The sequence below is a fragment of the Leptonotus elevatus genome, chromosome 4 (assembly GCF_054856555.1).
Source record: "Leptonotus elevatus isolate MCC_2025b chromosome 4, RoL_Lele_1.0, whole genome shotgun sequence".
NCBI classification, from domain to species: domain Eukaryota; kingdom Metazoa; phylum Chordata; class Actinopteri; order Syngnathiformes; family Syngnathidae; genus Leptonotus; species Leptonotus elevatus.
The window spans coordinates 8,993,239-9,007,271 of NC_141242.1; the positions used below are offsets into that span (position 1 = coordinate 8,993,239).

The 14,033-nt window shown below is 37.9% G+C and overlaps 1 protein-coding gene across 4 annotated transcripts in view; it reads left to right on the forward strand.

The window, feature by feature from the left end:
- Positions 1-14,033, forward strand: part of kcp (kielin cysteine rich BMP regulator) — a 33,228-nt gene that overhangs the window by 11,910 nt on the left and 7,285 nt on the right. For 3 of the 4 annotated variants that reach the window (XM_086072529.1, XM_086072531.1, XM_086072533.1), the window contains 23 exons: positions 60-153; positions 240-389; positions 1,585-1,691; positions 1,779-1,872; positions 2,081-2,254; positions 3,350-3,432; positions 3,582-3,675; positions 3,760-3,942; positions 4,489-4,662; positions 5,391-5,564; positions 6,652-6,734; positions 6,818-6,908; positions 7,865-7,947; positions 8,011-8,184; positions 8,273-8,452; positions 9,703-9,967; positions 11,092-11,174; positions 11,250-11,343; positions 12,212-12,385; positions 12,478-12,560; positions 13,486-13,606; positions 13,742-13,824; positions 13,898-13,997. In XM_086072529.1, the coding sequence (XP_085928655.1) occupies positions 60-153; positions 240-389; positions 1,585-1,691; positions 1,779-1,872; positions 2,081-2,254; positions 3,350-3,432; positions 3,582-3,675; positions 3,760-3,942; positions 4,489-4,662; positions 5,391-5,564; positions 6,652-6,734; positions 6,818-6,908; positions 7,865-7,947; positions 8,011-8,184; positions 8,273-8,452; positions 9,703-9,967; positions 11,092-11,174; positions 11,250-11,343; positions 12,212-12,385; positions 12,478-12,560; positions 13,486-13,606; positions 13,742-13,824; positions 13,898-13,997 (2,941 nt within the window). The remainder of the gene's footprint in view (positions 1-59; positions 154-239; positions 390-1,584; positions 1,692-1,778; positions 1,873-2,080; positions 2,255-3,349; positions 3,433-3,581; positions 3,676-3,759; positions 3,943-4,488; positions 4,663-5,390; positions 5,565-6,651; positions 6,735-6,817; positions 6,909-7,864; positions 7,948-8,010; positions 8,185-8,272; positions 8,453-9,702; positions 9,968-11,091; positions 11,175-11,249; positions 11,344-12,211; positions 12,386-12,477; positions 12,561-13,485; positions 13,607-13,741; positions 13,825-13,897; positions 13,998-14,033) is intronic. The other variant, XM_086072530.1, reaches the window with a different exon arrangement.

Genomic DNA, 14,033 nt, shown 5'->3' on the forward strand with positions numbered 1-14,033 from the left:
CAACGTTTCTTATGCTTTGTAAGTCTGTGTCGCTCTGATGCGCGTTTCCCGCATTACAGAACGGCAACGTTGTTTGCCACGAAGAGAAGTGTCCTCCTGTGCGATGCTCCAACCCCGTACGGGACCCGCATCGCTGCTGCCCCGTCTGCACAGGTAGACTCTATCTGCAGTTGGTCTTGGCGGACACTGGATTCGGTACAAGGCAGTGGATGGATGACATCATCTTGATCTCCTTGCAGAATGCGTGCTCGACGGTTCCGAATATGAAGATGGCTCCAAGTGGCGCCCCGACGATCCATGCTCCAGCTGCACGTGTGTGGATGGAGACCCCCAGTGCACCCCCGTCCGCTGCCCCTCCATCACCTGTCTGCATCCTACCAAAACTGCTGGTAAACAATTGTGTTTGCGTGTGTGTTAAGTCAGGATTGAATCATAATGATGAAGTCATATTAGAAAAAAAATAATTTTAGGAGTATAAAGTAATATAAGCGTAAAATGTTTTACATTATAAGAACATTTATCTTAATTTTAAAATAATCAATTTATGATGAGAAACAGTGTTGCTAGAAAATATGGTAGTATGAGAAAATACACAAGTGCCAATACAACAAGAAACAGTCCAATTATTACAAGAATGCATTAGAAATATTAATAGAATAAACATTAATATTGCAGAAAATATTTATGGAAACATTTGTACGAGAAGATGATAATTTTAGGAGACTAAAATACAAGAAAAAAGTACAAATGTTCCTAGAAAGTATCATAATACTATGATAAGATAATTTTTTTTTACATTTTATGTTTTACAAGCACAAACTTATATTATGAAAAAAAAATTCTTAAAGTAATAATATAAGACAAAAAATGTAAATAATTTAGCAATATTACTAGGAAAACAGTAAAAATAATACAAGAAAACATTGTAAATTATCAAAGAAAAATATGAAGATTTTAAAAAATCACTAGAAACACATTTCATGAAAATGAAACATTTTAGAAACATAAAGCATTATGAATATTAAATCAGTGTAAATGCAAATAAAGTCATGAAAAATCATATTTTGTGTAAAAAAAAAACAATTTGGGGAGGGGGATATTGTAAAATCCTGATTTAAAAAAGACTAACATTTTAGTAGAATCAATTTATCATTTTACAAGAAAATGTGTTATATTATGAGTAAAATGATGAAAAAGTCAATATTCTGAGAATAAAATCATAATATTAATGACAAAATGCCATTTTATGTGATGTTAATATCCCAAGAGTAAAGAAATTGGCATAACATGAAAAAAGGTGACAACAGGGATGCAATAATTTCATTATTGTATTATTATTATTTTACATGTTGTTTTTTATATTTTATCATGTAACATGAGAAAAGTTCATTTAATATTTTACCAGAATAAAGTCACAATAACACAAGAGCAAAAGTAAAAATTAAAAACAAAAAAAATGAATAAATATGATAAGAAAAAGATAAAAAATTAAAAATATAGTCGACTAACATTACAACGTACACGAGAAAAGTCATCATCATTGTAAAATAAAGTTATAATATGTGTTTATACGTCTGGTGTCAGGCTCGTGCTGCGCAGTGTGCGACAGCTGCACGTATCATCACCGTCTCTACGGCAACGGGCAGACGTTTGGGACGCCCGAGCAGCCGTGCCACGCCTGCACCTGCCTGGTGAGCGTGCGATGCCACCGACACGTTCCACTTCACACTCCTTCCTGCTCACCCTGCGACCCACCGCCTCCCTCGCCCCTTTTGCAGCACGGCACTGTGGAGTGTGAGAGAAGACCTTGTCCAGCACTCAACTGCAGCAACCCGTACACAGCCCCGGGAGAGTGCTGCCCGAAATGTCCAGGTGTCTTTTAGTCGTTCATGTGAGAGCATTCCAGTATTGTGTGAGAGGCTTTCAATAGTGAATGTAAGAGCGTTTCAGTAATGTGTGTTGACCAAATCCTTTGTCAGTAGTGCGAGAGTGCATTTCAGTCGACCCATTTTTTCTGTTGTTGTGTGAGAGGTTATCATCTCATTTTCTGTTGTCTTTGCTTCTTGATTCCAACGCCAAGACTGTTTGTTTGAGAAGCACGTATTTGTGGACGGCCAGGCCGTCGCCAACCCGATGAGCGCATGCGAGGAGTGCACGTGCGAGAGCGGCAGGATCGACTGCCGGCAGGCTCAGTGTCTTCGGCCGCGCTGCAATGCTCCTCTCGCGGGCACGTGCTGCAGAAACGACTGCAACGGTGAGCCCGTCCACACGTACGACGCCATTTTTGCTTACACGTGCCACTGAAACCGTTGCATGTTACCGAAACACTCTCAGACATCGGGAACCATTGTCACACATGCTACTCTAAATGTATTCACTCACACACACTACTGAAATGTTCTCAGACATGACTGAAGTGTTCGCAAATACTACTGAAACAATCTCACACCTGACTGAAACGCTCCCACATCCACAAAGGAAAAATCATTCACTCACACAGACCACTGAAATGCTCTCACACACTACTGAAATGCTCAGAAACACTGCTGAAACAATCTCCCACATTACCAAAATACTCACTAGCTGAAACATTGTCACACATACTACTGAAAAAGTATTTACACACACACACACACGCAGTACTGAAATGCTCTCACACACTTGTGAATCAATCTCACAACTTACTGAAATGCTCCCACACACTTTAAGGAAAAATATTTACTCACGCCGGCTCTCTCACTTAACTGAAATGCTTTCACACGCACGCTATAAGAATGCTCTCAAATTCATTTCTAAAAATTCTTTTAATTTCACTGCTCTCATGCTTTACTTAAACGCTCTAACCCTCAGTACTGAAAATCTCCAACACAGTATTCAAAAATGAATCACTCACAGGCACTCCTGAAACACTCTCACTTACTAGATTGCTCTAAAATTCACTTTGAATTTTTTTTTCTAATGCTACACTTCAGAAACTCTCTCAGGTATACGCTTTACACACTACTAATAATAATTCTCTCACATTACACTACTGAAACAGTGAAACACTCATACACAACTAGAATGCTCTCAAGTTACTTCTCAAAAATATTTACTCACACACCACTGAAATGCTCTCACACATTACTTAAACACTCTCACACTCTACTGAAATGATCTAAAAGACTTCTAAACACATTTTGCTCACACACGCATTACTTAAATGCTCTCACATATCACTGAAACACTCTTGCACAAACTACTGAACAGTTTTACTACTGAATCGATCTCAAATGTACCTAAAAGTACAGTGCAAGGCTGTTGATATGCATGTTACTGTGACGAGTGCCAATGACCTGTTGCCATTCAGGATGCAGCTACGCCGGGAAGGATCATCCCAACGGTCACCAGTTTGAACATCCCACTGACGCTTGCAGGACCTGCAGCTGCCTTGTGAGTATTCACATCCACACTGGCTTATTTTCCCCTGAGGAAATCACGTCAAGTCATTTGTTTCAAACTTTTTGGCCATTTGACTTTGACTCGACAATGTAAGTCAATTAAATTATGGCGTGCATAGTAAGTCTTTTTGTCTTCTGTAGAATGGAAACGTCCAATGTCTTATGAAGAGGTGTCCACTCCTGTCATGCTCCAACCCGAAAGTGTTGCCTGGCGAATGCTGCCCCCAGTGTCCTGGTGAGGAATTGCATCCCAAGGCACAATTTGAATTGATTGTCTTGAAAATAATGTCACGCATTGTTTTCTCACGCGTGGCTGCAGCGCCCCCTCTGGACTGCGAGTTGGAAGTCCAAAGGTACCGACACGGAGAGCGCTTCTACTCGCCGTCGGACCGCTGCCAGTTGTGCTCGTGCGCCAACGGCACCGTGCACTGTCAGAGGAAGCCGTGCCTCTTCGCCTCATGTGCCCATCCCGTCACGCGGGACTGCTGCCGCACCTGTCAAGGTACGAGTTGGGGGGGATGGCCCTCGGGCCACACATGGCCTGCTCAGTGTTTTAATCTGTCCCGTCAAGCGTTTACGTTATCAGAAGAACGGTAATATTTGTTGCATTAATTTGTATGTTTTTTGTCTGGAATTGGTTAATTGAAATGTCTGTAATTTATATTACTTTTTCATTCCATTTTTATTAGTTTATTTCATTTTATTTCCATTTTCTCAATGAGTAATTGTAATAGAGGACAAACTAACACTTTTGCTCATTTACAATACATTTACCATTTGATTATATTAAATAATTGGTATTTTTTTTATTACTAAAATTATATATTTTATTTTATTTTATTGAATAACAGTAAAATTGGTTATTGTAAATGTTAAAAGAAACAACTAAAGTAATCATCCATATATATTTTAATTATTATTTTTAAATAATTCTAATTTTATTTTTTTATTAACCATAATTCATAACTATAATTTAATTACAAACTATATTATTATTATTATTATTATTATTATTATTATGAAAACCTGATGTAACCTGTATTTCTAGCAGGCTGCCTGTACGAAGGTCGAGAGCGAGCCAACGGCGAGATGTGGGACGACGCTTCGGACCCGTGTGCTGCGTGCGTGTGCCACGAGGGGTCGGTAAGGTGCGAGACGAAGCGTTGCCCCCCCAGCAACTGTAAGCATCCTGTGCAGCGACACTGCTGCAAGTCCTGTGACGGTAAGGAAAACTTCAACTCACAAAATGTTCGGGATGAAATTGGGTTTTCGGGTGAACTTCACTTCAACTTTTTATGTTTTGTGAAAACAATGTAAACATGGGCTACACCAGTGATGTCTGTAACGTGTTAGAAAGTAACACTAATTGCAGTATGTCAGCCATAGAAAATATTGAGGTATGTTGCACACTCTATGCTGTTGACAAAGTGCTATCTAGCTTCAAAAACACTACCAGGACGTCAACAACATAATTTGGATTGCAGCACATTCAAGTTTAAAGAGAAAGACTACAAGGCTGTGTGACTTTATGAGGTCCCCAAATTGAACAATTATATATTTTAAATAATGTACATAATAAATGTTTGATTTTGCCATGACAATATTAATAGTTAAATATGACAGGCCAAAAAAGACTGCCATAAAAATATTATGAGTTAAGTCTTTTTTTTTTTAACCGTTTGTGTTAAGTGCAATACAGAAATACAATTTTTTAAATTAATAATAATAATTATATTTTAAAATAATAAAATAATGCTAAAAATAATTTATGTTAAGTCAAAAAGGTAGCCTTTATTTTATTTTAATAACATTTAAAAAATTCCAATTAAATACTGGCAGGGTTGCAACGCTGGACTGCACTTGCAGCCAACGTATCTATTCTAGACACTATATAAATCAATCCATCAAATATTATCTGAGTGTATCTGATGGTGCGTGCGCTTTGCACAGGCTGCATGTATAACGGGAAGGAACACGCCGACGGCGCCGAGTTTGCTGACGACAGGGACCCCTGCGCTGTGTGCTACTGCTATGCGGGAGAGGTGGTCTGCACCAAGCTGCCCTGCTATGGAGAATGCCGCCACCCGTACAAAGCACCCGGACAGTGCTGTGCCGAGTGTGAACGTGAGTTGCAGCCGAAACGTGTGTGTTGTCAAGTTGGGATTTCATTTTACCACAAAGAAGTCATAATATTTATGAAAGGTTTTGTTTTTTCAATTTGTACCCCCAAAATTTTACTACTTAGTGCAGTATAACATTAACAAAAAGTATAAGGTAAATAAAGAAGTTTTTTTTTTTAAAGTATAATTTTAGGAGAATTAAGTGATAATATTAAAAACAATGTTTGAAGCTAAAGCTGCTACCCCCTCGACCCGACCCGACGGGGGGGGGGAAACTATGAGAAAATATCTTGATTTTACAAGAAAAATGGTAAAAACATGTGTTATTATTAGAGAGAAATACATATTTAATTTTACAAGAATAATTTTTGTAATATTAATTCATGTTTAATTAATCAAACAATTAATTGTTGTTAAAAAATATATTATATTATTTTACAAAAATAAAATATTTTTGTATGTAATAATAATTTTTAAAAATCTTTAGAGGAAAAAGTACAATCCTCAGAGAATGAAGTGATAATTATGCAATGGGAAATACGACTGGAAAAATGTTGATTATTACAAGAACAAATTATAATTTTAGGAGAATAAATTTAGGATATTTCACTGAGAACAATAACTTAAAAAAAAAAATCAAAATATTAAATTTTTTATTCCCTTTTTTCATGTGACTTTTTCCTTTTTGTTTTAAAAAATATTACCAAAAATAAAAAAAATTCAGGGGACAATGGAATCATAAAATTCAAAATATGACTAATAATCATCAAGTATTAGGAGGAGGAAAAAAAGAAGCATTATTGCAAGAAAATTAAAAAAAATATTGCTAGAACATTTGTATTTATTACAAGAAAAATCTTTACAGACATGTAAAAATATTGTTATTAATATTATGTTTAATAACTTTGATACCCCCAAAAAATAAAAATACAAGTACCCGTATATTGTTATCTAATACTATCAGGGGAATTAAACATTTTACTAGAATTTGTTTAGTTTTTTTTCATTTCATTTGTCACATTCCGTATATATCATTATTTACACTTACTCAAAAGGGCAATACAGTCTAAATATTTGTCTTGATGTGTCAGGCTGCTTTTACAACGGAGCAGTGCTCGCAAATGGACAGTCCATTCCTGACCCGGGAAACCCTTGCTCTGAGTGCACCTGTCAGGTAGCATCAAACACACACACACACACACACTCACATTTGCCTTTACAGCTTCACTTACCACAAATGTGTTCGTTTGCTTTCAGACTGGTACTGTGCGCTGTGTGAAAAAGTCATGTCCAGTGACGCTGTGCCCTCACCCGGTCACAAATGCATGCGGATGTCCTGTGTGCGACGGTATGACGTCCTTTGGCTAATATGTTGTGTACATGTATGACAATTACATGCTCACTATATTGCCATCATGAAATCATTGCGTGATAAGATGAATATTTGACACTTACTAACCCTGGAAATGATTTCATTCACGTTATAAAAGTTAGTTTTTTTTAAACTCAGTTTTAATCTGATTTTGCATTACTAATATATGAATATATTTTGTAATTTAATTTTCCTTTATTTTATTTTTATTTTGTATGTGTAAAGTTGTTTTTATATTTATTTTTTATGTAAAGTATTAATATTTAATATATTTAGCTGAATCTTTTTATTTTAGTTTTAATTTTGATTTTAAATGCATTTAATATAATTTATACACTATACGATTAATCCTCAGTAATAATATTTTTGTAGCAATTTTAGTTTCATTTATAATTGTATTATTTTAATCTGAAATTGAATATATTATGTGGATTTCCAACTGTCAATAATTTTCCAACGATCAATTAATAATTTCTGTTTTTTATCATTATTGCAGTACTATATAATATTTGCATATTTTTGTTATATTAGTTTTTACATTTCTTAATTCATTGTAAACTTAATATATATTTTTTATTGATCTCCTAGAACTCAATTTCATTCCAGGCCACAATGTGATTTCTGGTTTCCCCCAGACGGCAATCATGTGAAAATCATGGAAATAAATACATTACCAAAAATGCTTGTAATATCTGGAACGGGTAAAGAAAAAAAAATTGGGGGTGGGAATTGAAAATAACTAAAAACATTAAAGTAGTATTTGCTTTGGTGGGCCTAAAAAAATTAAGTTGCAAGGCCGGATCTGGCTCCGGGGCCTCAGCTTTGATACATTTGTCCTACCAACTCAATTACAACTCATTTTTTGTTTTGTTTCTATCACTGCTGATCAGTTACTTACTGTCCAAATGATCTCATCGTCTACATGTGTGCAGGCTGCCGCTTCCAAGGTGTGGATTACATAGACGGGCAAGTCCTGGCAGGACGAGAAAGCAGCTGTCGGGAGTGCACGTGCTCAGTAAGTACAAAAATCACCATCAAGATAACAGATCCCCAAAATGGTGCTCGTTGTTCTCCTCAGAGAGGCCAAGTGCTTTGCACGCAGAAAAGATGTCCCACCGTGTCCTGCTCTCATCCGACGCTGGACGGATGCGCGTGCGGCGTGTGCGACGGATGTAACTTTGAGGGACGCAACTGTTTCGATGGAGAACGATTCCCGCATCCAACAGATCGCTGTCAGCTCTGCTCATGTCTGGTTGGTGCAAACACTCTGAAGCTCATTGAATAAAGGAATAGAAATGAAACGGTGCTTTTTAAATCTGAGTTATCGTGTGTGCGCGCAGAACGGCGACGTGCTGTGCTCACGCGTGTCGTGTCCGAGCACCACCTGCTTGAATCCGGAGACCCCCCCGGGCGAGTGCTGCCCCGTCTGCATGGGGACGTGTCGACATCACGGGAGGGACTATCCGTCCGGTTTGTCCTTCCCGTCGCCCTCTGACTCCTGCTCCTCATGCTCCTGCCTGGTCAGTCCACTTATAAAACTGTACACTAGTAACATTATAAAATTATATTAACATATAGCGCTTCCATAATAGTACTAGTAGCTCACATATATCAACTAGTGCTCAGTTTTCCCCTCACTTTCACTCGTAGTAATGTGTAGTCAGAAAAATACAGTATACCAAAATATTGAGGGTCTTGTCTCAATTCATGGCATAGATAGATGAAAAAAGAGACGATATTTGGACCAATTAAGACCACCTGAGATGGCCTAGGCAACCAAAAATCTTGACATTTTAGCGTCACATTTCTGTCTAAGATACCGACTTTCGAATGGGACTAATATTTGGCTCAATTTGCAAGTAGAAATTAGTCATGGTGTACAACCCTTGGAATTTATGCAAAATGCCTGCTTCAAGCCAAAATGGCCGACTAATGCAAGCAGTCAATGTAAAATCCCATTGACATGCTAATAGAAAATTAGCATCAATTTCCGAGACTGATACTCCTTCAAGTAATGAATATTCACACACTAATTCTGTAGTAACACATGCAGACAACTAATATAACAATACTCAAAGGCATATATTCTTCCTTATCGGAAAAAAAATAGTTATCTTGATAAAGCTCATTCACAACTTTTTTCTTCTGCTGTTCGTATCTTCATCTTAATGTACTCACCACACTGCCCCCAAGAGGCCAAGGCGGACATAGCGAAAACAGCCGGTCTTTATTTTTATTTATTATTATTATTATTATTATTATTATTATTATTATTATTATTGTTATTGTTGTTGTTATTATTATTGTTATTATTAGTTACTAATGTATTTTCTGGATTGTAAGTTATTATCAAAGTTGAGTTTTAGTATAATAATAATAATAATAATAATAATCGTGATTCTTCTTCCCATAATCGCCTAGCCAGCTCTATAAACTTAAGTATTTCGTCTTAGAATAATTTTTGGGGGCAATTATTATTTTTTGCCTCATGATGCAAATGGCTAATTTTTTTGTGTTTCCTGAAAAATCTGAAAGAATGACTTTTAAGAAGGTGTCGATTTGTACTTCACTGTGGCCAGGTTGTATGTACGAAGGACACGTTATTTATGTTAATTTTTTTTTTACTTATTGTATTTTAGTATTTTATTGACAGCTTTTTTTATATAAGTTGGCTTTACTAGATTTTATTTGTATGATAGTGCGTGGATCTCAATGTGCAGCACTTGTTTTAAAATGTATTTTTTTTTTTTATTGTGGTTGCATCCTTAAGGAGGAAGTGGTGAGCTGTAAGAGGAGACCTTGCCCCGTGCAGTGTTCCCACCCCGTCCCGTCCGACGCCTGCTGTCCCGTGTGTGACTCCTGCCTCTACCAGGGCGTGATCCGCACCCACGGCCTGGCCTTCGCTCCCTCCTCCGAGCCTTGCCAGCGTTGCACCTGCGTCAGAGGCACGGTCACCTGCGTGCCCCTCGCGTGCCCGCCGGCGCCCTGCGGCCGAGCCGTCACCAAACCGGGACAGTGCTGCCCTGAGTGCACGGGTACGGCGGACCGATGTGATTGAACTGTCATGTTAAAAAATAAAAAATAAAAATAGGCTGGCCTGGTAAACTGAATGCTGCCCAATAGTCACATAGCAGCAGCATGAGACTTTTGACTAATGCAACTTATACTACGGAGCAAATTATAGTCAGAAAAATACGGTCTACAGAATATTGAGGGGCTTGTCTCAATTTACTCATAAATTTACTTACTGTGAAATCTTGGCCTGCAACAAGCTTTTAGTCTGCTTTATGAAAGATAACGTGGATAAACAAGTTACTTGAGCCTTCTGCCATCTAGCGCATTGAATTTAAGTTATGCCTGACACTAAATATCCCTGGCATAAATAGATGACCAAAGATACAATAGGCTATTTGTAGCAATATTTGAACCAATTGAGACCACCTGAGATGGACTTGGCAACCAAAAATCTTGGCAATTTAGCATCGCATTTCGAGCTAGCAGCTTTCGAATGAGATTCATTTTTGCTAGTAGAAATTAGCCATGGTACAAAACCTAAAATTTGCGCAAAATGGCTGCTTCAAGCCAAAATGGCCGACTTCCTGTTCAAATTTCAAGCATGGGTACTTGAAACTTTTTTTTATGTCCACACAAATTCATTCTTTTTCTTTTTCTTTTTAAGGCTGCTACTCATTGAGATTTAGGTCGTAATGCACTCTAAAAAGAGTTGGGTCAAAAGTAACCCAACTATGGGTCAAAAATTGACAAATCCTCTACTTTGGTCAATTTGACACAACTTTCTGGGTTGTTTTATACAAAATTACTTCATTTTTTGACCCAAGTAAAGGATCTGACCAATATTTATGAGTTGTTTTACACTAAAAGACCCATTTCTTGAATCAAAGTTGGATAAAATTGACCCAAGTAGAGGATCCGTCCATTTTTGACCCATAGTTGGGTTATTTTTGACTCGACTGTTTTTAGAGTGTGTTTGGGACTCAAAAAATACAAATATTATGACCAGGATACACATACTTTGAAAAAAAATTGGTCAGCCCCCCCCAAAAAAAGTGAAAAAGAAAACAGCAATTCTTTACTCTTGAGCTTGAGCCCTAAAAAGAACATTATTATCCATTTTAAAGTGTAACTAATGTGTTTTCAGGATGTATGCTGAATGGACAAGAGTACAGTGATGGCCAAACTTGGACCCTGTCATCAAACCACTGCTCCACATGTACCTGTCAGGTGGGAATTCTCATCCTTTCCCTCAACTAAAGATGGCAGAAATTTACAAGTGCTGACACATTGTATACGTTCCAGGCTGGAGAAGTGCAGTGTTCGTCTCCACAGTGTCCCGAGCTGGCCTGTATGCATCAACTGACCGAGCCCGGGGCCTGCTGTCCTCGCTGCAGAGGTAAATGCCAGCGCACGGTCACCAACACAACGTGGTAGGAAATACAAAGTACAAATATGAGATTGTTTTGACAATTTAAAGAATGGCAAAATACAGATACCTGCTTTCCAACATAAAGAATACAAATAAAAAGTGGTCAGAAAAAGAAATGTGTTGAAATGTGTGCTTTAAATTGTTTAAAGACATCAGGTGTAGTTTACTAAACACACACCAAAAAGAATTTCACACATTGTATATTTAAATACAAGACATGCTTCGATTTAGAAACATCGCCAGTGCTAATGCTAGCGGTCAATGTAAAATCCCATTGGCATGCTAACAGACAATTAGCATAAATTTCCGGGTCTGATACTCCTTCAAGTAATGAATATTCACGCGGCAATTCTATAGTAACTCATGCAGACAAGTAATACAACAACACTCTAAGGCATATACAGTATTTTTCCTTAACTGAAAAAAATATTTATCATAATAAAGCTCAATCACAACATTTTTCTTCTACTCTTGGTATCTTCATGTAAATGTATACCTCATGCATGCGTGGCTCTACACTGCCCCCAAGAGGCCACAGCGAAAACACCTGCCATTTATTTATGTTTATTTCTTATTGCTTATTTCTTATTGCTTATAATAATAATAATAATAATAATTATTATTATTATTATTATTATTATTATTGGTTGCTAATGTATTTTCTGGCTGTTCTTTCAAGTTATTTTCAAAGTTGAGTTTTGGTAGCTTTGAAATCAATGACATGTTTATTAATCGTGGTTTCGCTATCAATCAAAAATAATTGTGATTATTATTATTATTTCTCATAATCAACCCAGCACCCAAAATCAAGTGATTTGTACTTCGCTGTCGCCAGGTTGTATGTACGGCGGAGGCGAGTACGCGGAAGGAAGCAGCTGGTTCGCCGACTCGTCCCACTGCCGCAGCTGCATGTGCGTGGACGGCGTGACAACATGCTCGGAAATCCGCTGCCTGTCCCCGTGCAGCAACTTCATCGAGGTGCCTGGCGAGTGCTGCCCCGTGTGTGCCGGTAAGGGCAACTCAGTGGTGGAGAAGAAGCGATGGTCTGCCATTTTGGGGTCTTTCACTGTGTCATGTGATTTTTTTAATTTTCTTTTGTAGACTGTGTGTTTGAGGGCAAGGTGTACGGCCCAGGGGACAGCTTCCATCCGGCTGGAGATCCCTGTCAGGTCTGCACCTGTGAGGTAGGGGAAAAACGGAGATTTTATGACCACTCTCGTGTGCAAAGGTGTGCAACTTAAATGTGGAGGGGGGGCCTCAATTTTTCATCAGTGCCAATAGGGGGCGACACAGGACATCACACTTCCTAACCATAGACAGAAATGCAATTTCTAATATGGACAAAATATGTGCATACTTGCAAAATATGTGCTTTTAATATATTTCATTTTTAATGATATGTTTTTCATTTCATGTATGAAATATCTACTATCCTAACACAACAACAAAACGTTTGAAGCAAAATTGACTACGTGACATGCTGTGTATTTTTTTAAAGCATTAAAACGATGTCCAGACGCATTAATCTTATATATATATATTTGTAGAGCCTAAGGACTTGTTTTAATTTACAATAAACAAAATTAGTCCATAAATTCCTTCAATTTCCAATTAATTTGAAAAGCAAAATGTACTGTTCGTGTCGCCAATGTCCAACATGGAATGCTAATGCCACCTAGTGGCAGAAAAATTACCTATTAAAAAAAAACTGCCTCAATGTGTTACACTCTGTTTATCTGTAGTTCTTTTTAACTTCAAATATTTTTTTAAATAAATTACAGTATCAATTAATTGAGTTACGACCATGCTTGTATTAGGTAAATATGTTTGTCAACTTATGTTAATAAACAAGGGAATTCATTTTTTTTATTGTACATTTAAAACAGATATAAAAGCAGCAATTAATTTGCGTTTAATTACCAGTTAACTGTTGAAATCATGTGATTAATCATGATTAAAAATTCGACTCAATTGACAGCCATATATGCAGCAGGGCGTGTGCGTTAATAAAACATTTAAAAATCTAATTGAATACAAATTTGATTTGCCGATACCTGCAGAAGCCCTGTAATCATAGAACGAAGTAACCCTAACCATGTGTGTGTTCAGGTGATGCCAGACGGGGAGCAACACCTGCGCTGTTACCGCAAACAGTGTCCAAGTCTGGTGGATTGTCCCAAGAACAACATCTTGTTCTCAGGACCCGACGCCTGCTGTCCTGTCTGCGCACGTCAGTAGTACTCATACCTGCGCTATTAATCAACGCTTGATATCGATATGCGGTCGCAAGGAAGAGTATGTGAACCCTTTTGAATGGCCAGGTCGGATTCTTTTTCATGCAACTTTTTTTTGTGTGTGTGTCCAGAGCCTCTCAGTAACTGCACTTCTACGCTCATTGGCAATGAGGTGCTGGCTACAGACGACCCCTGTTTCACCTGCCAGTGCAGGGTAACGCAACAAAACACAGCAGAATATGCACCTTTTTGAATTTTTTTTTACAGTGTGTGTGTGTGTGTCGTAGGATCTAACATGGACGTGCCTGCATCGAGGCTGCCCCCCACTAACTTGTCCTGCCGGTGAGCAGTTCACCCCGGCAGACTCGTGCTGCCCCGTGTGTAAAGGTGTGCAAACCTCCTCCACCACTGAGTGAACGCTTT